The 24,325-nt window shown below is 51.1% G+C and overlaps 1 protein-coding gene across 5 annotated transcripts in view; it reads right to left on the bottom strand.

Annotated features, from left to right (window-relative positions):
• Positions 1-11,170: 11,170 nt before the first annotated feature.
• EHMT1 (euchromatic histone lysine methyltransferase 1) overlaps positions 11,171-24,325 on the bottom strand; it is a 125,766-nt gene continuing 112,611 nt past the window's right edge. For 4 of the 5 annotated variants that reach the window (XM_049632660.1, XM_049632658.1, XM_049632651.1 and 1 more), the window contains 8 exons: positions 23,687-23,854; positions 23,357-23,501; positions 22,582-22,659; positions 21,703-21,818; positions 20,414-20,500; positions 19,914-19,992; positions 12,640-12,815; positions 11,171-12,458 (listed from right to left, as the gene is read on the bottom strand). In XM_049632660.1, coding sequence (XP_049488617.1) covers positions 12,281-12,458; positions 12,640-12,815; positions 19,914-19,992; positions 20,414-20,500; positions 21,703-21,818; positions 22,582-22,659; positions 23,357-23,501; positions 23,687-23,854 — 1,027 coding nt within the window. In that variant the 3' untranslated portion in view covers positions 11,171-12,280. Of the gene's footprint in view, positions 12,459-12,639; positions 12,816-19,913; positions 19,993-20,413; positions 20,501-21,702; positions 21,819-22,581; positions 22,660-23,356; positions 23,502-23,686; positions 23,855-24,325 lie in introns of those variants that run through there. The other variant, XM_049632664.1, reaches the window with a different exon arrangement.

Raw genomic sequence — 24,325 nt, 5'->3', positions numbered from 1 at the left:
TATTTCCTTTCCTCTCCTTTGTTTTGGGTCTATTCGGTTCTTCAGATGGATGGTTAGCTAACTGACTTTCAGCCTTTCTTAAAAGAAACACACACCAAACATTATTATTATTATTATTATTATTATTATTATTATTATTGTGGCTGCCATGAAAATGGGAGCCCTCAAACTATAAGAAACACAAGTCACAAGGGGCTCAGCCGTTAAAAAGCTCCAGATTGATCATACTGTTTGTGTCATGGCCACACTTCTTTGAGTTGAGGACTCTGGGGTGGCTTGACTGAGCCTGCTTCAGACGCTCAGTGAGGGAAGACGCTCCCACTCAGCCTTCTATCACTCTTCTTCACTGGAAGTCAGAGCTGCGCAAGTCTGACGCTCCTCCAGCCTTTCCCCACTGCCTCCCAATTTATTTCTAGTAATAATAACATCTACTCACTGTCACCTAATACAATCTAATAAAATCCTGTGCACGTAATCTCATCTACATCTTGAATGAACCTCGAAAACATCATGCTAACTGAAAGAAGCCAGACATAAGAAGCCACCTATTATAGGGCTCTATGTTATGAAATGTTTCCAGAATAAGGAAATTTGCAGAGAAAGTACAATTAGTGGCTGCCAGCTGGGGGAGGGGCCGAGGGGGAGGCAGTGATAATAGGTGTGGGGTTTCTTTTTGGAATGATGAACATTTTCTGAAATTACATATTGGTGATGATTGCATAACATTGTGAATTTATTAAAAGCCATTGAATTGTATACTTTAAAATGGTTAAAATGGTGAACTTTCCGTTAGTGAATTTTACCTTAATAAAAACTTTTAAGAAATGTAAATAACTTAAACAATAAAGATATTTGGGCCCCTTCCATCTCTTTCCATCAGTGTGGCCACCTTCCTACTTGTTGGACCAGTGCTGTCTGTGACCTAGGAGTGCTGTGGCCCTGTCCTGTCCCCTCTTTGCAGCCACAGTGGCCTGTTCAAACTGTGACCTTAACGGCCTCACTACCCTGCCGAGCCCTCTTGTGGTGCCGCTCCCTCGCCAGCCTCTCCAGCCTCATTGCTCATTCAGGGCCAGCACCACCAGCCCACAGGTGCTCACAGGTGCCATATGCTGTCCCTGTGCCCGGACAACTCAGTACACACTTCAGCTGTCGGCCACAAGCCACGTCCTCATCATAACATCTGCTTCTCCAGCACAGCGTCCAGACTTTCTTAGTTGTGCATTTGTTTGTGACTCTTGACATGTTTCCCTCACTACAATGGAAGCCCATGAGGAAGAGAACAAGGTCTGTGCTCCTCACTGCTGTCCTCAGCTGTGACACAATGCTGGGTGACAGGTAGCCAGAACCGCCTGCGAAAGACCCTTCCTACTCCCCTGTGCCCAGTGCACCACCCTGCCCTGCCCACTCCAACTCCAGAAGTGCTCCTGGTCCCTCCCTTCTCTCTGCCCTGACCCAGCACGGATGGCTACTCCCCGTCCCTTCTCCTCAGCAGCCAGAGCAGTTTTTCCAAGGCACAGTTCCAACCACGTCACTCTCCCTGTGACTTTCAAAAATCCAAGCTCCCTGACAAGCCTAGGAGAGCTGCAGCTGGCCCTCCTTCTCTCCAGCCCTCACTGCCCGACTGGTGACTCCTGGGCTCCTACTGGCCTGCGCTGGACGCTCCCACTGCCTTTCCTCTCACCCACCCTGACCCTTTCAATTAGTTTCTCCATCACTGGGTTGATCCACCTGGACACCACAGACATTTGGAGGCACGGGATTCTTTCCCATGCATTGTAGGGTGTTCGACAGCATCCCTGCTAGATGCTAGAAAATGTCACAGTATTTCTCATCTGTGACGACCAGGTCCGTCTCCAGATCTTGCAAATGTCCCCTTGGAGAGCAAAGTCACCCCAGCTGAGAACCACTGCTCTATCCTGGTAGTTACCACATCTGTATTGATTTCTCTCTTGACTTTCATACCTAGGAATCTATGTGTTTCTGGACATTTTCCCCAGAGAAATGGTTTTCTTTATAAAGACAGATGGAAGTTGACAAATCTGTAACAAGCGGGGCCGCCTGATGGCTCAGTCGATTCAGCGTTGGACTTCGGCTCAGGGTCATGATCTCACAGTTGGTGGGTTCAAGCCCCGTGGTCCGGCTCTGTGCTGACGGCTCAGAGCCTGCAGCCCGCTTCAGAGTCTGTGTCTCCCTCTCTCTCTCTCTGCCCCTTCCCTGCTCACACTCTGTCTCTCTCTCTCAAGAATAAGTAAACGTTAAAAAACATTTTTTTAATTAAAAAAAAGTAACAAAGCTTATCTAGAAGAGCAAACAAATAAAATCATGAGAAAGAGAACACAAAAGAACAATAAATGAACAGTCCTAACAATATAAAAATATACTATAAAATAACACCAAGCAGACTGTGCAGTTTCTATACCCTTTAAAAGAAATTCTAGGGGCCCCTGGGTGGCTCAGTAGGTTGAGCATCTGACTTTGGCTCAGGTCCTGATCTCACAATTTGTGAGCTCGAGCCCCGCATCGGGCTCCGTGCTGACAGCTCAGAGCCTAGAGCCTGCTTCCGATTCTGTGTCTCCCTCTCTCTCTGTCCCTCTCCTGCTTATGCTCTGTCTCTTAAAAATAAATAAAGGTTAAAAAAAATTTTTTTTATAAATAAAAGAAAAGAAGTTCTAGAAATGGTGCAAATGTGAAGTAACCTCCCTGGGAGAGCAGCAAGGGTGTCATAACCTCGAACTGCAGAGGGGTTGAATGTGACACCAAGTCCAGAAGCCTCTGCACAGCTGCTCAGTGGGCTCACCCGTGGACGACACCACACAGCCAGGGGCTGAAAACTACCAACTTACAGGAAAAAACTACCTGACTGCATTACAGAAGAATTTGAAAGTCTTGTAAGGCAGAAGCAAAAAAAGCACTCAAAAGCTAATACATATATTTAAATAACCCATCACAAAGCAAATCGGCACATTTGGGAAATACTATTGATGTAGAAGACAAGGGATGAATCTTCTTGCTATCCAAAGAGCTCTTTCAGATCAATAAAAAGATTTAACCATTTCACTGAAAATTGGCAAAGGACATGAAAAGTTGCTTCACAGAGAAAGGCAAACATCATGAAAGAACCTGGAATTAGACAAGGTGGTCCCAGGTGGGCAGAGGCTTGGAAGTTTAACGGCACCGAGCGGGGTCATTTGGGAGCAAGAGACCTCGTGGGAGGTGTGGGCTCTGGAGTCGGACTGTGGGTTAGTCGTGGCTCCGCCATGTTTAGCTGTGTGGCCACGGGCATGGTCTTTGACATCTCTGTTCCATCTTCTGTTAAGGAGAGGGCAGTCCCCAGCATACAGTTATCCTGAGATTTAGACGATCGTGTTTGTGAAGCACTTGCAAGTGTCTGGACACAGGAAGCACTGTGTCAAACCAACAGTAAGAGCTCCGGAAATGTTACGTACTGTTCTTTTTATCAGTATATATATTTTTAGATGTTTATTTACTTTTCAGAGGAGAGGGTGCAGAAAGAGGGCCACCGAGGATCTGAAGTGGGCTCCGTGCTGACAGCAGAGAGCCTGATGCAGGGCTTGAACTCACGAACTGCGGGATCATGACCTGAGCCAAAGTCAGACACTCAATGGACTGAGCCACCCAGGCACCTCAATAAGTTTTTATACAAATGTTTGGAAGAATATTCACGAAAGTGTTCATCGTGAGGAAGACATTGGGAGTAAGTGGACTTTTAACTTTTTTTCCTGTATTGTATTTACAATGGATTTTTTCTATTTGAAAACATAAGGAAATAGGATGCTTGTCTGAAAGGAATTAAACCAATGGGACAGCACAGCACAATGAAAAGGGTTGTGTGTGTGTGTGTGCATGCACACAATCTAATAAATGAGATTTATGGTTTGTGGGAACGGAAAGGTTAGTCAATAAATGCTTTTGAGATCACTGGCTTTCAGTTTGGAGGAAGATAAAATTCTAGTATTCTTTCGCTTCTGGCCATGACAGACTAACTGGAAAAGGCACACCTCAGAGATGATAAGGGTTGGGTTCCAGACCACAGTAAATATCACAATAGAGTGAAACGAATTTTTTGGTTTCACAGTACATATGAAGGTTACGTTTACACTATACTGTGGCTTAAGTACAACAGCATTATATCTTAAAAAAAAAAAATCCATGCACATACCTTAACTAAGAAGTATTTAATAGCTAGAGAATACTAACCATCAACTCAGCTTTAAGCGAGCCAGAATCTTCTTGCTGGTGGAGGTCTTGCCTCCATGTTGGTGGCTGCTGACTGATCAGGGTGGTGATTGTTGAAAGCAGGGGTGGCTGTGGAAATTTCCTAAAATAAGATGATAATGAAGCTTTCCCCATCAATTCTTCCTTTCACAGATGATTTCTCTGTAGCATTCTGTGATGGCCATTTTTTTAAAGTTTATTTTACTGATTTTGAGAGAAGAGAGAGGGAGTGCGTGAGCAGGGGAGGGGAAGGGAGAGAAGGAGACAGAAAATCCCAAGTAGTCTCTGTACCATCAGAACAGAGCCTGACGTGGGGCTCAAACTCACAAACCGCGAGATCACAGCCTGAGCCGAAACCAAGAGTTGAATTTTTTTTTTTTAACGCTTATTTATTATTGAGAGACAGAAAGAGACAGAACATGAGCATGGGAGGGGCAGAGAGAGGAGGAGACACAGAATCTGAAGCAGGCTCCAGGCTCCAAGCTATCAGCACAGAGCCGGACACGGGGCTCGAATTCACAAACTGCGAGATCATGATCTAAGCCAAAGTCGGACGCCCAGCCGACTGAGCCACCCAGGCGCCCCCCAAGAGTTGGATTCTTAACCGACTGAGCCCCTGGGCTCTTTGTGACAGCACTTTACCCACAGGAGAACTTTGAAAACCGGAGTCTGTCCTACCAACCCTGAAGCTGCTTTACAACTAGGCTGTGTCATTCCAACACTTTTCACAGCGTGTTCACCAGGAGTAGACTCTACCTCAAGAAACCACTTTCTTTGCTCCTCAATAAGAAGCAACTCCTCATCCATTAAAGTTTTATCCTGAGATGCCAGCATCTTTAGGCTCTTCAAATCCTAGTTTTCTTGCTGTTGCCACCACACCTGTACCTACGTCCTCTCCTGAAGGCTGAACCCCTCAAAGTCAGTTTCTTCCAAATTCTTGTTAATACTGACATTTTGGCCTCTTCCCATGAATTAGGAGTGTTCTTAATGGCATCTAAAATGATGAATCCTTTCCAGACGGTTTCAATTTACTTTGCTCAGATCTGTCAGAAGACTCAATATGGCAGCGGCAGCCTTACACAATATATTTCTTAAATAATAAGACTTGGGGGACGCCTGGGCGGCTCAGCCGATTGAGCACCCGACTCTTGATTTCGGCTCAGGTCATCATCTCATGGTTTGTGAGCCCCGCATCGGGCTCTGTGCTGGCAGTGCAGGGTCTGCTTGGGATTCTCTCTCTCCCTCTCTTCTCTCTGCCCCTTTCCCCCTTAAAATAAGTAAACATTAAAAAAACAATAAGACTTGGAAGTAGAAATGGATGTTATGTTAGCAGGCACGAAAACAACATTGATCTCATCGTCCATCTCCATCAGAGCTCTTAGGTGACCAGTGAGCTGTCACTGGGCAGTAATATTTTGAAAGGAATCCTTTATCCAGAGCAGTAAGTCTCAACAGGAGCTTAAAATATACAGCAAACCACGCATGTGCTGTCATCCAGGCTTTGTCTGTCCTGTTTACAGAGCACAGGTGCAGTTGATGGAGCACAATTCTCAAGGGCCCAGGATTCTCAGAATGTTCATGAACACTGGTCTCAATTTCAAGTCACCAGGTACTTGAGCCTCTAACGAGAGTCAGCCTTTGAAGCCAGGCGCTGACTTCTCTCTCACTGTTAAAGTCCTGGATGGCGTCTCCTCCCAACAGAAGGCTGTTTTGTCTACCTTGCAAATGTTTCGTGCAGCCACCCTCACTGACGGTCTTGGCTCCGTCTTGTGGAGAACCTGCTGCAGCTTCCACATCAGCACCCGCCGCCCCCGCCGTGCGGTCGTCTTCTGGAGACAGCGTCTCCCTGAAGTCTCATCAACCAACTTCTGCTCTCTTCAGACTTCTTTTCCACAGCTTCCTCACCTCAGCCTTCGCAGAACTGAAGAGTCAGGGACTCTCTCTGGGTGAGGCTCCGGCCGAAAGGAACGTCGTGGCTGGTCGATCTTCGTGTTCAGGCGACGGACACATACTTCCACATCAGCAGTGAGGAGGTTACCTTTCTTATCATCCATGTGCTCACCGGAGGAGCGCTTTTAATGTTCTTCAGGAACTTTCCCTTTGCATTCACAGCTTGGCTGACGTTTGGTGCAAGAGGCCCACCTTTCGGCCTGTCGACGTGCCTTCCTCACTGAGCTGAATCATTCTTGCTTCTGATTTCAAGTGAGAGATGTGCAGCTCTTCCTTTCCCTTGGACACAAAGATGCCGTGGTGGGGTTATTAACTGGCCCGATTTCAGTACTGTTGTGTCTCAGGGAATGGGACGGTCTGAGGGTGGGGGGGGAAGAGACGGGGGAGCAGCCGTTCAACAGAGCGGTCGGAACACACACAACACGTATCGATCAAGTCCACACCATCTTACGTGGCACGGTTCACGTGCCCCAAAACAATTAGTCATAACACCAAAGGTCACTGATCACAGATCACCGTAACAAATATAATAATAATGAAAAATTGTGAAATACTGCAAGAATTACCAAATGTGACACAGAGACAAGAAGTGAGCAGATGCTGTCGGAAAAACGGTGCCGGCAGTCTCGCTCGATGCAGGGATGCCTCAAAACTTCAATCTGTAAGAAACACAGTATCTGCAAAGCACAATAAAGCAAAGCACAAGAAAACAAGCACGCCATTACAAGGGAAAAAAAAAACCCAAAAAACGAAACCAGTGAAAAAATGAGTACACAAGCTACAAATCAAAAGAATAATAAATGGCTAATTAAAGCAAAAGTAGTAACAATGTCTTGGTGTATAGACAGTAAAATGTATGACAAGATCATGAATTATTCTGTGAGGCTCTCAGTTATGTGTAAGATCCGGGCTACGGGGAGAGAGCAGCGCCATCCTGGTGTCGTCACACAGGAGACTGCCCTTGTAGGGACACTGGAGCATCAAGCCAGCTATTTTCAAATGGTTCAGAGAAAGAAAAAGCTCTTTGCCCTGTCCTGCATCTTTCTTGCGAGTTTGCGATTCTATCTGGCTTCCCTGGCCTAACACATAGTTTTAAATGGGGTGATAACGAAGTACATGCTGTATTGTTCCAATTATAAAAAATTCTAGAACAGAAACTATTCATCTATACTGACCCAGGCAGATCAGCATCTCCTGGGGCAGGGTGGGGTTGACTGCAAAGAGGCACCGGCAATGTTTTGGGGGATAATGAGACGTTCTTTACATCTTGATTGTGATGGTGATAGTTATAGGAGTACATACACTTGTCAAAATTCATGGAACCCTTGAGTACATTTTATGATGTGAAGTATATCTCAGTAAAGTTGATTTTAAAAGTTAAAAAAAATCCACCCAGCTTTTTTTTTTTTTTTTTTGATAGGAATTTATACGATGTTTCAGAATAAAAACAATTTGGAGTATGTAGACCACAGGTGATTTTGATACTTAAAATGAAGCTACAGGAATAAAGACAGAAAGACAGGCAAATAACCAAAGGAATGAGAGTTCATAAATAGAGTCCACACGCATGTGCCAACTAATGTTCTACCAAGGAGCCAATGCAACTCAATGGGAGAATCTTTAAGTCTTTCTAAAAATCAGCAAATGCCCACACTGGGGAAGATGAGGCTTGATCTCTACCTCCCTCTATGCTCAAGCATCAGTTTGAGATGGATCACACACCAAAGCATAAAGTCTAAAATCGTAAGGATTTAGAAGCAAATGGGAAATGATCTTCTCAACCTTGGAATGGGCAATGATATGATGCCTGCGGACAGAGAAAATGCCCCCAGAATAGAGACCGGACTTGCCCCAATCTGTAAACTTCTGCTCTGAAGAAAATGAACACAAAATAACAGACTGAGGGGAAACACTTAAATACTTCTGTCTGACAAAGAAAGGACTCGTACCTAGAATACACAAAGGACTCCCACGCTCAACAATGGAAAGATGGTCCAATTAAAAAACACACAAAAGACTGAACACTTTGCACGGACAACACGCATCTGAAAAGGTGCTCATCATCAGTGGGGATGCAGATGAATGCCACGTGCCACCACCTCCCCCCCGCCGAGAATAGGTGCACTTGGTACTAGCGGGGGACACCAGCAGAGCGCTCTCACACGCGACGGTGAGTAGAATAGCACAGCCACAACGGAACACGCGCTGACCGCCTCGCGCAGCAAGTCCGTGTCCAGGGATTTTCCCTGCACAACAAAAACATTCACACAACAGACTGTAAGAGAATGTTCACAGGTGCTTTCCTGATAATAGCTCCAAACTGGAAATACAAATGTACATACGATGGGGAAGAGGTAAACAAACCTGGCATATCCTTACCACGGAATTCTCTTCAGCAATAAACTGACGCTTTACAAAGTGCGAGCAAAAAAAAAAAAAAAAAAAAAAAAACCTGAGCAAGAGAAGCTAGAAAAAAGAGTCATATGCTGCATGGATCCATTTACATGAAGTTCTGCAATGGAAAAAAACCAATCCAATCTATGGTGAAAGAAACCTGAACAGGAAATGCCTCTCGGAAGTGGGAACCAGCTGGGAAGAACACAGAAACTTGCCAGGTGACGGGAAAGGCCTATTCTCTGGGGAGGGAAGGGTTACGTGGGGAAAGCGGTCTGTCAAAACCCGCTGTGCTGTACAAACAAGACCCAGGCACTTCACCATGTGAAAACCATCCCTCAATTCTTAGAATCTTCAATTCATACCAGACACCAAATAAATCCCACCTAGCTTCCAGAGCTAAACTTAAACTTACGTTCAGCATGGGTACAAAGCTACGATGTAAAGAGTTCACACAAATCGGTAAGGGAAATACGAACACCACAATGAAATTTTCACCAAGGTAGTACACACAAGAGGAAAAACCGGTCTGCAACAACCAAGTAAGTGCAAAATGTAATGCTTTGAGGCATCACGTTGCTCTGGATAATTAGAAAAAGTAGGAAGTAGGACAATGGTGCATGCAAGGTGTGTGAAAACATGCCCTCTTGGTGGTGGTAAAGGCTGGGGTTTTGCGGATCACTTCCCAAGTGGACACCAGGGACGCCCTCTGACCCCTTCTCTAAGAGAACACCAGCGGAGTGAAGGGTGGCACACAAGCGCCACAGTCCCTGGTGGAGACTGGAAACATCCATGCGTACGTCAGCAAGGACTTAACCGCGGTGTGGTCCCCAGAGGAGTCACAGACAGGACACAGCCGAGGGGAGGGCATGGTGTGCTCCCTGAAGCAGGCAGGGAGGCTGAGAAAAGGCGTTTCTGGCGGGTTTCTCGGTTTCTCTCTAGTTCTCATGTGCTGTTTTGATTTTGGCAATGACAAGTAGGACTTCTCCAGAGAGAACTACCCACCCCACCACACCCCCCCGAGCCACATGCCCACACCCACGCTTACAGATTGCACCCTGCTGGCGCAGAGACCCCACAAGCCTCTCTGGGCCCAACCCTGAGCCCTGCCCACAACTGGTTTAGGGACAGCCACAGCGGATGCTGATGGGAGTCTCTAGGACCAGGCAGGAAACAGCAGCCCAGGGCACAAACTTTAGGCTCCCCAAAGCCAAGCCGCCCTGTGCAGGCTCATTTTATTTAATGTTTATTTTTGAGAGAGACAGAGCGTGAACAGGAGAGGGGCAGAGAGAAAGGGAGACACAGAATCTGAAGCAGGCTCCAGGCTCTGAGCTGTCAGCACAGAGCCCGACATGGGGCTCAAATCCACAAACCGCGAGATCACTAACTGAGCCAAAGTCAGGTGCTTAACCGACTGAGTCACCCAGGCTCCCTGTACGCTCCTTTTAGATGGTCAGGACTTGCTGTCATGGGGTCTGGTGGGTGGGAGGGTGGTGGGGTCTACTCACCCCACAGGCCTCCCTAACACAGCAGCAGTTTTCGACAAGACTGGATCCTGACTCGACAGATACCTCTGCACACCCAGCATCTAACCCGGTGCACAGGACAATCACCAAAGTGCAAACGACCTTAGCTGACTGCAAGGTAAGGAGCTTAGAACCCAAAGGGGTGAGGACTGTGCTGGGGCAAGGGCCACAAAAGGTTGGTGGGGTCCACGAGGCCTGAAATCCAAGCTCCAGGTGGACCCCCTGCCCCTCCCCTCCACCCCACTGCCTCTGGGATGAGGCCTCCTGTGGGCCCACTGTCCCGAACCCTCCCGGGCCACTGCCCCAGCCCAGCCCCCGCTCAAGGCACCACCCAGGGGAGAAAGACAAGCCTGGGGAGCCAACCCAAGCCCTCCTGGAAGAAGGGGCGTCGTCTTTCTATAGGATCAGCACCATCTCTGTCCCACTTGGGTCACGGGTGCTCACGTACACCCAGGCCTGTAGTCACCTTCCTGGTGGTGACACGGCTGGACCAAGGGCCCCAAGGGAAGGCATCCTACCTGGGCTATTCACAATGTGCAGGAGAGCGGTTACTGTTCCAGATAAATGTCTGAAAGTGTCTAACTGGATGACTTCCACGTATTAAAAAACCCAAACACTCAAGCTATTTCTTGTTGAGTTTACAGGTGCCCGGGTGAAGGCCAGCCCTGCACAGGACACAGGGCTCCTGCTGAGGGGCAGAGGCCGTGGCTGGCTGGCAGGAAGAAACTGCTCCAGTCTCATCGCGCTCAAATGCAGATCTGATTAGGGATTCTGGGCACTTACCTGGTGCTTACGCCCGTCAGCCTCCAGAAAGATACCTGGGCCTCAGTGCCTGGTGCTGGTCGTACAAAGGCACGCACACACACAGGCACGCACACACACTCTGCACTTGTCTGCCTGGGGCGGATGCAGGTAGCGTCCTCTTCAGAGACAGGCTGTGCTGACAAGGAAGGTGTGTGCTGCCTGCTCGGACCCGGGCCGCGTGTGAGCCCGCGAGCACCCCAGAGGGAGCACGGGTGTTTGGCAGAAACCAGCTGAAACATGGCATCATAATAAAAACCTCCTTTAAAGTACTTCTTTTTTTTTTATTGATTTCATTGAAAACAGAACAAGAAATGGTCTGAGCCAAAAGACTGCTCTTAAAACTGTCAAAAACATTTTAACAGAAAAAAATAAACATGACTGCATCATGAATGTTTTAGAAGAGCCGCACAAAAACCCCACTGCTACTGCACTAATTACAGTATTTAAAAAAGTATATGCCAAAAAAAAGTATATGACCTGGCAGGCCGTCACACAAAAGGTGATGGCAAATTTATTCCACGACAAGACTAACGTTTTAAAAAAAGTTTTTTCCTGCATTTTATTCTAAAATCACTTTGTTCTCTTTATACAGTTGATAGTTTATTTTCACATGGTGAGTAGAAACCACACCAGAATCAGCACCGTTGTCTGTGTTTTGTGTTTTTATTTGTCCTAATGTTCAATAACGGTAGAAAATAAATCAGTTTATTCATCATAGCATGTGGTTTAAAAATCAACAGAAGGCGCCAGCATTGCTGCGCCGGCGGGGCCGGTGCGGGGTCCTCCTCGGGCCATGGCCCTCCTGCACCCGCCAGACCGCTTCCTCAGAAAGAAATGCATTAGAGGTCTGATATATAGGACTAGATATAGGACTTCTTTAAAAAGCAAACAAACGTTTTCTCCAAAGTCAGTGACGGCTTGGCCCTGACCTCTCCTAGGTCGAGGTGGGGACGGCATCTGCGCGGTGCCCAGAACTGGCACCAGCCACGCAGGCCTCGTGCAGGCAGGTCTAACGGAGCAGCTCGAGGGTGATGGTGTCTTCGGCAGGTGCCACGCAGGGAGCCTGGGCTGACCGGGCTTTGCCAACAAGCCCCACGGTGGAACAGGAACCAGGGGAGTTGAGGGGGAACGGGAAACGTGGAAACGACAAAACCATCATCAGAAACTCACAAGGTCACGCCAGCGCGGATTCCCAGAGTGTTCCAAAGCGCCCGCCCCCAGCCCGGAGGCAGCCACGCTGGGGCCTCGCAGCCACGGCCCAGGTCCCTCCAGCCCCAGGTCGGAGCCCTCGGGTGTTGTGTGCGTTTCGCCTTCCTCTGCAACCTCAGTGTGAACGGCACCGACGCTCGGCGCCCCAGGCCGGCTGCTGCTCATAGGGGGTCAGCGGTGGAGGAGCTGGTGTCGGGCAGGCCGTTCTCCTGGCCGTCCTGGGCGGCGCTGGCCTGCCGCTGCGCCGCGGCCGTGCTGGAGTGCCGGCACTTGGGGGAGCCACATCGGCAGCTGAACAGCTTGCCTTTGATGTCCCAGAAGCGCTCCCCGTAGTCAAACCTGGGGAGACAGCAGAGCTTAAGGGTGCATCCAGGCCCCACACCGCCTGGGGGCAGGCCAGCCCGAGCGAGCGGTCTGGAGACACAGGAGGCTACCGGGGGTAAGTCTGCACTGGGTGGCACACGGATGCACCCCGGAAGGTCCCCAGACCCGGCCAGCCCCTGGGGACCACGGCACCTACCCCAGCTGCTCCCCAGCCTCAATCAGGCGGGTGCTGAAGAAGGCAATCCTGGGAAAGCGCAGGTCCTGGTGTGACATAAACACGCGCACGGGCACCAGGTTGGGCTCGCAGTGATGGTTGATGAAGCGGCTGACGTTCCCGTAGAACCGCGCGTCAATGCAGTACACCTCACCATCCTAGTGGGCGGGAAGGAGAGCGGGGAGCTCGCGCAGGAGTCTGCAGACCGTGGGCAGAGGTGCGCCCCCAGAGCAGGGACGCAGGAGGCCTCCGTGCCTTGGGGAGGCGGCCTGCTCCATATGCCTCCTGGCCAGTCGGGCTGCACAGGGCACACGCGGATCATCTGATGCTCTGACGCCACCAGTACCAGGAGGAAGGAGGCGGGCGATGGGAACCACAGGGGCGGCAGAGCCCATCGCAAGCAGGTGCCGGGAGACTCGGAGCGTGCAGGGCAGGTCGGACAGACGGAAGGAAGCAGCACTCGGGCCGAGGGCCGTCAGGTGGCTCCCGAGGGGTGGCTACAGCCACGGAACAGGAACACTGCCATGTGCTGCTAGCCCAGTGGTACAGACAGAAGTCCCACGACCCTGACCCAGCACTCCTCCCATGACAACACGCAGCAGAAGGGATACTGAGCCGACAGTGAGAAAGGGTGCTCGGTTGGGGGCCTGACCTCACCACAGGAGCCCTTTAAGAAGCAGTTTTCTCTGCAAAAACCCAGAGTGCCAGAGGTGGCTAGGGCCTGGAGTCAGAGGGGCCACGTGGCAAGGAATGTGGGTGGCCGGGCACAGCCGGTGAGGAAGTGGGCATCGACCCCAGAACGCAAGGAGCTGAATGCCACACCCACAAAACAGACTGCGGGCACCTCTCCCCAGACACCCCCATCAGCCCCTGGGGCCCCAAGCAGAGAGCCCGGTCACACAATGTCCACAAGGGGAAGCCAGTGAGCACGGACCTTCTCGTGTGGCTGAGTCCCTGGGCACTTGTGATGCAGTGACCACAGGAACCAAGTGTAAAGCGTGGGAGGGAAAACCAGACAGGCACCAAGGAGAAGGGGACCTTCCAGGTGTGCATCCTGCATATGGCAGAGCATTAACCAGAAGCCAGAGGACCCTCAGTGGTCAAGGGAAGACAAAACGGTGGCAGAGACGGGTGGTCTCCATCAACTTTTCTGCCAAACCAAAGGCATGCATGCCCCTGACTCAGCAATCCCACCTCCCGGCAGGTCCCAAAGACATGCCGAAGTCCAGAACGATGGCCATGGCACGGATTCTGGCCTCTGCCTCCGGGTGTGACGGACTAGGTCTGCGGGCAAGCCCACCCTGCGCAGCAGGGGAAACCGGGAGCAGAAGCCGTGAGGATCGGGAGCGAGGAGCCGGAGCCCACGACGGCAGAGCGGCGGGTGCACAGGACGGGACGGATGCCAGGGATGTCGCCACCTCAACGGGGGAAGAGCCCGCACTCGAGCCCAGCCGGCCAATTTTAACAGAGCACACGACACACGTCGCAGGAACGCTGGAGCCACCAACAAGTCAGCATGAACAAAGACAAAGAACCGAGGAAGCGGACGCGTTCTGAAGAGAAATGACAATCAACGGAGTCCAGCCCTGAAGTGAAGCAGATGCCGCACGGACACGTGAGGATGTCAGAAGCTCCCTTAGAGCATCCTCGCCACAGGTAAGACAGTATGTTTCTCACCGAGTGAAAATCTCAGAGAAATAGAAATAATAAGAAAGAATGCAATGGAAATTCTCAGTTGCAGTTGCCTGGCTGCTGAGCAGAGCTTTGGGGACCTGGGTGAGGACAACACACGCCCCACACAGTGCCACGTGTGCAGGACAGGAGACGCAACAGCCAAGGCTGAAATCAACCCGAACGTCCCCAAAAGAAGGAGAAGGATCCACACGTGCTCAGAACGCGGTGAGCTCTACGCCACAGCAGCACCTCAGAAAAACGGAGGGGGGACCACCTTTTCTGTCAGAAACGTGAGGAGGTGAGACACACACATGGATACTCTTGAGGGCAGGAAAGGAGCACGCAGAACACGCAAGACTTCTGAATATGACCTCGTGCAATCTTTACTTTTAAACCACGTAAATATTTTACGTAACTAAAAAATAAATTTTAAAATTCTAGCACTTAATGTGGCACTTGGGTGGCTCAGCTGGTTAAGCGTCGGACTTCGGCTCAGGTCACGATCTCATGGTTCATGGGTTTAAGCCCCACATCAGGCTCTGGGCTGACAGCTCGGAGCCCGGAGCCTGCTTCGGATTCTGTCTCCCTCTCTCTCTGCTCCTCCCTGCTTACGCTCTGACTCACTCACACTCTCTCTCTCTCTCTCTCTCTCAAAAGTAAATAAATAAACATAAAAATGAAATGAGATGAGATGAAATGAAATGAGATAAAAATAAAAATAAAAATAAGATAAAATCTGGAATTGAAAATGAACCGAGACACACAAACATACCTACAACAGCAAACTGGGAGCCCACCCACACGGAGAGACCATCGCGCCAAGTGCTGCGGGCTGGTGCTCGTGTCCTCAGCGGGACATGTTCTAAGACCTCACACACACGCTGCTGCCACGTTAGGGATGCTCCTCTGAAACGAACACGCTAGGAGCCGGGATCTTCACTGTGGAGGACACAAGTATAAGACCAAAGGAGTGGGGAAAACCCAGTGATGTTACATCTGAATGGGAATAGTGACGTGAACACGTCTTTCATAACTTTTATTCTAGAGCTCTGTCCTCTAAAAAATTAGACCAAGGCCAACGGCACCCTGGTGGCAATGAGCGCCTTGGTGTCCTGACTTGGTACCTAAAAATCATCTCCACTGCAAGGACCATGGGCAGCTTAGGGAAGTCTGAGGGCAAATGAGGGAAGCCAGACATAATGGAGCCCAAGGAGGCGAGGCTGGTGTGAACAGGCTCCACGGCCACGGAAAGGGACAGCTCAAGCTTCGGAAAGAATGACGATGACTGGTCAAAACTGAGTACAAAAATTCTGGGAGCCAGTCACATGTGGAGACCCTGACCAAAGCCTTCAGGACATGCAACAGTCCCTTTCCCGTGCTGGGGACAAGCTGCGGGTTCCACACCCACCCCGCCTCAGTCACAGAGCACAAAGTTGGGTCCTCTGCCCACTGGTCTCTGGACCCCATAGCTTCCAATATGTTACCTGCACTTTCCTGGAAACAGGGGCAGGAGAGGTGGGTGTTCAGGAGGTTCTAGAACAGCAAGGAGAGGGAGACCTTGGGGTCTAGGCACAGACCCAGAGCCCAGGGACAGTCCATGCCAGGGAGAAGGCAGGCTACGTGGCAACAGGTGGTCAGACCCTGGAAACATTCTGAAGGCAGAGCCAGAAAGTCTGCTGACACCTTAGACCGTGGGTGGGGAGGGCCCAAGCAGTGGGCACATAGGTCCCTGGGACACAGGAGCAGCCACACTAATGGGGACACGAGGTCTGAGCTGGAGCGGCCCCTGGAGGCTATGGTGTACTCGCAGCCCTTCACACACCAAAATGAATGAGCCACAGAAGCAGGATGAAGGGAGCATCTTGAGGGGCCCAATCTGGTGGGGTGAGGCTGATGAAAGACTGGAAGGTCGGGAGCCACGAGGGCAGCCGCTGGCAGGAGAGACGGGGCTGCCAGAGTGGTGCCCCCAGGAGGGGCTGGGGTCTGGCTCCACCCCCAGACACCAGGGACGAGGACACTGGATGCTGCTCAGATGCCAACGCCCCTAAGTGGTTCAACAGACCTGACATCATCCCAGTCAGATCCCAGCAGCCTCTCCGCACAGACACCCGGATTCTCAAGCTTACATGGAAATGCAGAGAACCCCAGAGAACCAAAAGGACCTTTAAAAAGGAGCTACCTGGTGTCAATATTTACTCTGAACTGACAGTAGTCAAGAGACAGTGGTATAGCTTTGAGGGTCAGCAGATAAATCAAAGGAACAAAACACAGTTCAGGCACAGACCTACCAGCAGAAGCCTTTCCGGCTGACTGGCTGGCTGGTCTGGAATAACTGTACATTCACACAGACAAGCAGAAATCTCCAGCCTTATCTGAAACTACATACTCAAGACAGATCATGGATCTAGAAGTTAAAAATATAAAAATTTTAGAAAAAGGAGAAAATCTTCACAACCTTGTGACAGACAAAGATTACTAACAGCACAAAAAGCGCTAAACCATAAAAAAACTATTCTGTTCTTTTTTTTTTTTTTTTAATTTTTTTTCCAACGTTTTTTATTTATTTTTGGGACAGAGAGAGACAGAGCATGAATGGGGGAGGGGCAGAGAGAGAGGGAGATACAGAATCGGAAACAGGCTCCAAGCTCCGAGCCATCAGCCCAGAGCCTGACGCGGGGCTCGAACTCACGGAGCGCGAGATCGTGACCTGGCTGAAGTCGGACGCTTAACCGACTGCGCCACCCAGGCGCCCCAAAACTATTCTGTTCTATGAAAGACATCACTAAGAAAATGAAGATGCACAGGGGCACCTAGGTCGATCAGTCGGTTAGGGTCCGACTCTCGATTTCAGCTCAGGTCATGATCCCAGGGTCCATGGGATGGAGACGAGATCAAGCCCGGTGTCTTGGGTTCTCTCTGTCCTTCCGCCACCTGCGCATGTATTTTCACTCTCTCAAAATAAAGAAATAATTTTTTTTTTTAAAGAAAAAGAAAATGAAGAAGCACAGGCTAGGAGATAATACAGGTGTCTGACACAGGTCACGAATCAGGAACTGTAAAGAGCCCTTCCAACCCAGTAAGAAAACAAGTAGCCCAATTAAGCGATGGGCAACAAATTTTAAAAACTCGCGCACAAAAGAAGACATAAGGAGGCCAATTGGCTGTGAAAAGATGCTCCTGTCAATAATCATCAAGAAAATGCCAAATTAAAATGACAGTGTTTGGAACTCTCCTTTGCTGCTGGTGGAAACGTACAGTGGTCCAACCACTTTGGGAAAGTGCTTGCTCCTTCTTTGTAAGTTATTAAATGTATACTTTTACCAGATGGCAATAATCCCACTCCCAGGAATTACCCAGGAAAATAAAACTCACACCCACAAAAAAACAAGTCTATGAAGATTCACAGTAGGTTTACTCCTAACAGCATAATCTGGAAATATCCAGGTCCATCCACAGTGGTAGCACAACCCAGCATGGGTATTGGTGGGTCACAGGATCTGCCACCACCCGGGTGGCCCACGAAAAGCCAGACAGAGAGGAACACACGCTCTGACTCCACTTCCAGGAAATTCTAACGCAGGACAAACCCACCAGCAGAGACAGACAGTGGCTCTGTGGCCAACCAGGCTGGGGGCATATCGGGGCACAGGCGCCTTTGGGGTAATGTTCCAGATCTTGCCTGTGGGGGTGATTAGGCTGCACACACATTTGTAAAAAACAAAATCACATGCTTAAAGTTCACTGCGTGTAAATTAATTACAATAAAGTTGACCCCAAAGTAAAATGATCAAAAACCTATTAGATAAAACAATACAACAAACGATCTACAGGATCCCACCACAGAACACCATCAAACATTACTGGGGGTAACTGAAGACGACAAACAAGTGGAGTGATACACCCTAGAAAAGAAGGTGGCAAGACCCTCAGTGACCCCTAACTGGGTCACGGGTTAAACCACCCTAATGAAATCCCTACAGGGGTTCTGCAGAACTTGTCAAGCTGATTCTAAAACTTATATAGAAACTGAAGGAAACCAAGAAGATCAAGACACTCCCAAAGACCCCAGCGTCAGAGGACGTAAACTAGGATGATTAATGTGGCACAGCCCAGCCAAGACAGTCGTGGACACAGGGAAGCCCCAGGCACACAAGGACACTGCGTTATGACAAAAGCTGCACTACTGAGCAGTGGAGAAAAGGGTGATCTTCTCAACAAATGGTCCTAAGTCAGGCAGATACAGATATGGGGGGAAAAAAAAAAGCTTAACCCTACAGTAAAGTGACTATATACCTACATGTAGAGGCCAAGTGTAACTTCTGGGGAATAGCACAGATGTGTATCTTTTGATCACCCTTTAAAACACCTTGGCTTTACTGGGACGTTACAAAACCCCACGATACGTAGGAAGAAGCTGATAAACTGGACTGCACTAAAAATAACTTCCAGAGAGCTTGGGTGGCTCAGTCAGTCAAGTGTCCGACTCTTTGGTTTTGGCTCAGGTCATGATCTCATGGTTCATGGGATCAAGCCCTGTGTCAGACCCTTCGCTGACAGCACAGAGACTGCTTGGGATTCTCTCTCTCTCTCTCTCTCTCTCTCTCTCTCTCTGTCTGTCTCTCTCTCTCTCTCTAAAACAAAAAAAAAAAAAAAAGCACTTCCATTCGCTAAAAGGCATCATTAGGAACTAAACAAGCCACAGACAGAAAAGGTCCACGACACACAAATGTCCAAAAGAGCATCTGACCCAGAACACATAAAGAACTGCTACAAACCATAAAAGGCAAACAGCTCAACAGATGAGGAAAGGCAGAAGACCGAGGAAGAAGCACAAAGAGGATCTGGGGGCGGGGCATGGCTCACTGCACCGTGCACACATGATGGGGTCACTGGGGTGCCCCAGAAGTCTTGGGGTAGGGGTGTGGGGCAGTGCCCATGCACTGCAACCTCCCAGGATGTAGGTTTCTCTTCGTGAAACACAGATCTCACATGCCTGGCTCTCTGAGAGCCACCTGCAGGGCAGGGCTTGGGTGGGCACGGCAGGAAGGTCCGGGCCTGGCTCAGTCCTCATCCACAGGGCAGCTACTCGGGACTCTGGCTAGAGAGCCCCATGTCCCCACTTCTACCCTGACTGCTTCTGTAAGTTCTTAAACACGAAAGTCACAAACCGAAAACAACACAGGTACCAGGGTAGGGCAAGGACAGCATGAGGTTGCCTCCAAAAGTCCCCGGAAGCCTGGATCCTGGAGTGAAGACCAGGGTCCAACTACTGTCCCCACAACCAGGAGAGCAGCTGGGACACACATGCAACCCCTGATGCCTCACGCAAGTCTTGCTCCCACTTTGCCTGTCACCGTGAGCCCCCTGCCCTCTGACGGCCATGGGCTCTAATCCCATGAGCAGCGGGGCTTCAGAGGGCTGGTGCATCCGGGCTCAGCACCTTCGGGAGAGGCAGGCTACTCTCTGCACGAGCCCAGAGGCCTCCTGAGCGCAGAGCGGGCCGGTGTGAGCGAGCCTCCTTACCACTCCCATGCTGCACACTTGCAATCTGCTCTACACCCCAACCCCTCCAAACACATTACCTTATTGTCAAGATCAAAGAGGTAAGAGTCTTCTTCCCGAACATCAGCTTCCGAGTCAGAGATGAGCTCTCCCACATACCTGCAGGAAGCAAGACGCGCGTGAGAACACCAGACAGCACTGCCTTGCCCTTGATGGCAGGACGGGTTGCACAGCAGCCATGGTGGGGCCCTCTAAACTGTCGCCAAGCATTTTGGAAAATTTTGCCAGGGACTGAGCTGGGATTTAACTTCAGGACCCAGAAAAGGGCGACACAGAAACCCCTTCTCTGACCAGGGATCCACAGTGACCCTACCCTGGAAACCACTGAATGGTACCATCTTGAATGAGCCATGACCTGATAAGAGCCTAAATGCAAGCAGAAAGCCAAGGAGGTAGGTGAGGGGTGGAGACAACATGAACTTGGTTTTCAGGGATACCCGCAAGTCCCAGGCACAGCTCTGCTGTCCACAAAACGGCAGAGGCAGCCGGCAGCCCTGGGGCGACCCAGGCACTCACTTACTCGCAGACGAAGGTGCCCAGGGGGATGTCCTGCAGGGACCGCACGCCCCAGCCCATGTTCTGTGTCCGGTAGAGCTGCAGCCTCGCCCTGGAAAACAGGGTCAGCCACTCACTGCCAAGTTCCCCAAAGCTCAGCTCACATGCAGATTACACTGCCAGCCACAGCAGCACACAGAGTGGAAGATACTGCCTTCTTAACTGGAGAGCACCTCAGAGCTTCACGTTCAAAGAAGCAGCGACTCTCGCACTGATGTCCACGGTGCGCACTCAGTCAGTGCAAGATGGCCTCAGAACTGGGCCCGAATGCCAGCGCATGGAGCACAGCCCCTGGCCCTCCCATTCCTTCATCTGAACACAGGGATAGGTCTAGCCAAGCCTCTAGGCTGTGATGACGGGCAAAGGGGCTAACGCCCGGCATGCCCCTCAGGGTAGATGGGGAGCTCTCCCAGGCCCAGGGCCATGGGGACCCACCTGCCCCTTGGTGTGTCCAGGGGTCCTGGGGACGAAGGGCACATCTGTCCTCCCCCAGAGGATGTCCTGTCAACAGGGGACAGGGACGTGTGGGCTGGTCAGAAGCACTCTCTGGCTGCTGATACCGTGACACTAGACTGATGTCATACATAAATCCCCTTCACAGCTGAGAGGGCGGAAAGAGGTCTTCTAATTCTCAAGCTCGTGTACAGAGGAAAGGCTCACGGCCAGGGGACACTCAGGTAACGGGTCCGAGCCTGGCCAGTGCAAAGGGTGCTGGCCAGACCTCACTGGACCGAGTACCCCGAGTGTCTTAAAAACAAGGCACCCATGTGGTCTGAGATGTTTTGTACCGGAACACCATCACACTGTCGCTGTTAGAGACACGCAGACAGTACGGGATGTTTCAGAAATGGCTTGAGTATTAAAATAAAACAATAGTGGCCCTAACAGTTGCTGTGTGCACGTTAACTGGGAGACAGAGGCAGTGCTCACACCAAGCCTGTCTCCCAGCCCCAGCTCAGTGGGCCTCACCCACAACTGAGCTGCTTGGAAGCAGGACTCTCACGTTATTTACTCCAGCCTGTAAAAGGCCAGAGGACACGGGACTCAGAGGAGACAGCACCTCTTCATCTCTACTGTGCACACGCAGATGCACTTGAACACACTGTGCTCCTGTCTGTATGGAATACACGTAAATACAATGAACTTCGTGAGAAACCAGAATCACTTTCAAACTTGGAAAACAGACCTGACATCACTCTACCGAAGGGCTTAAAATCCTGCACCCAGGGAGGGGCTCCCGGGGCTCACGCTCACCTGAGACCGTTCTGCACGACGCGGTTCCGGCAGCTCCTCCAGCAGGAACAGGCATGGTTGCACTCAAAGATCAAGGGCGGCTCCGCCATGTTGAACTCCGGCAGGAGCCGGCCGTCCTGGGGACAGACGTGCAGTCAGGACCGAGCACGGCTCGCCACTCATGCTAAATAAACTGACACCAACACAGTTTTACAAACTAAAAACCTTATTATGAAAACGAGGGTTTCTGGTCAAACTTCGTAGCTGGGTAAGAGCATAAAGTTACATGTTCGTGCTTTGGATGGGAAGCATCAAAGCAGGAGTCCACACCTGCCGTGGTCGGCCTCCCTCCTTCTCCCTGGAACTCACTCAGCCTCAGCAAGGCCACCAGCCCATAGGCCTCTCCGCCTCCTTCAAGGGGTCGGTGCCCCCCGGACCACTGCTCACTCTCGGCCTTGCAGCCCACAGGACCACAGCCATGACGGGGACCTGGCCACTTGTCGCCCGCCAAGCCATCAGGCGACACACCAGGGCCATTCTGAACACTGAGAACTTTCCTCAGAATGCTTGCCCTTGCTCACCTTCGGCACAGCCATGCCTCGCTAAGAACACGCACCCCAGCCCCAGGCCCGTGCCCCTTTCCTTACAAGGTGACTTTGGAGACAACCGTCTGCCATGGTCTCCCCTCCAAGCCTGTGTCTCATCCCCACCCCAGGACACCCTGGCTTCCACCCCCACCGATGACCTCTGAACTCTCAACTCCAAGAGCATTTAAGTTTCTTATGTTGGATGCTGGCCTTCAGAGCCCTCTCCTCATCTCCCCAGCTGCCCCAGCCCGGCTGGGCACCGTCCTGGGTCGGAGGGGACTCACCGCACAGCGCGCCCCAGCCGCAGGCTCACCTTGTCGTACCAGCAGCGCATGCTGAGCTGGCCACACATACAGTTGCTGGAAGAGCAGTCGTCAATGCACACGCAGTACTGTGGGGAGACCGTGCGTCACACGGGAGAGCTGTTCTCTGCTCACAGCCTCACGAGTCTCAAAACCACCCCTCTACCTGACACGTGCTTTCTGAAAGCCACGCCCGTGCGGAAGAAAGGTGACTGGCCCTAACGTCTCCATTCTCAGGGACACCGGGCGGTGTGCAGCCCTGAGGAAGAGGGCACGTGGGCAGAAGAGAACACCCAGCCTCTAAGACACTGCCAGCCTGCACAAGGGGCTCTGGAAGAAGAGCCTTCAGGAAGGAGAAGAGGAGGGGGTGGTCAGGCATGCGGGGCCATGAGACAGGGACACGTGAAGGAAATCCTGCCAGGCTTGCACTTGAGGCCAGACGCTGCCCAACAGGGAAAGGCAGAGTGCCGAGCCACGGTCCAGCCCTGAGGGCACACATCTCACTTCAGCAGGAGCCAGGCCCCTCAAGGCACAGGACGGGCTCCTCGCTCTAGCGTGGCCCACAAACTACCAATCACTACCATCATCCAGGGGATGCTCGGCACTGCCCTGGGGGCTAGGGACCCAACACAGGATACAGGGTCCGTTTTCAGGAAGGATCTTTATCTGCCTTTCAGCTCTTTGGTGGAAGACAACTGCTGTAAGGGCCGGGTCTTCTTGGGGAAACATCCGTGGACCCCGGGCCCCAAAGGCCCGCCGCCCCCCCCGCCCGCCAGCACCGCTGACCTGCAAATGGGTGATGTTTCTGTCAATGTTCATGGGGGACGTCACGCAATTCTGAGAAACGTATTTATAGTTGCTGGGGCACGGCTCATTGTCCACAGCGTTGACACACGGGATGGGGATTCGCTCATAGCCTCGAGCAATGTCTCTGCCGCCGGAAAGGGGGGACGTTACCTTTCGCGGTGACAAGTGATGCCCCAACAGGGCAGCCGCTGAGGGCTGGGCCAGGCACTTTGCTCTCGGGCCCGGGGACGCCTCAGCTTGAAGAGAAGCTTTTGTTTCAAACTCTTAAACCCCCACGTGTCACCATTTGCCCCAGAACGGCCTCCTCACCTGCTCACCGTCTTCTCCGTCGGGACAGGCCTGTCGGGGGCTGCGTCCCGCAACGCCCGGCTCATCTGCAGAGCGTCCCACACCTGGGAGTTGAGGCTGGCACACTGCAGGGGCGTCTCTCCCTCTTTGTTTTTCAAGGTGACATCTGAATCCCGAGAAAGAAAGAGGCTAAAAGGAAAAATGTAAGCCAACAAAACATTCAGATCTTAATTTAAAGGCATGAGGATGAGATTTATGAAGTGACTCTAGTCAGTAAAAATAGAGAGTACACCACTCATCTGGAAATTAAGCTTTGCTGACCAGAGCTTCTAGAAAGATCAGCCTGACTCACCAGGAATGCACTCCATTACTCCTCCTCCCACATTTACAATCAAAAGTCACCTCAGTTTTCTCGTCAGGAAGAGCGTGTAAGGAACTAAGGACGGTATCTGAGGTCTCCTGGCTTTCCCATTTAAAAGCACGCTCAAGGATGAACGGGTAAAGCACACCCAGGTGGCCGAGGACACGGTCAGGGGCCGGGAGGTGCTCCGAGGGCCTGATGCGAGTCAGAACCGCACGGTGAGCGGCAGCGCGGTGCTCCGGCCCCCACCACAGGGCAACCCCTCATCTCTGAGCTCCCACTGGGAGCACAGCGGCTCC

This window comes from Panthera uncia, chromosome D4, assembly GCF_023721935.1.
Source record: "Panthera uncia isolate 11264 chromosome D4, Puncia_PCG_1.0, whole genome shotgun sequence".
NCBI lineage: Eukaryota > Metazoa > Chordata > Mammalia > Carnivora > Felidae > Panthera > Panthera uncia.
The sequence above is the reverse complement of the archived record's forward strand: the minus strand, read 5'-3'. Positions and strand labels throughout refer to the sequence as shown.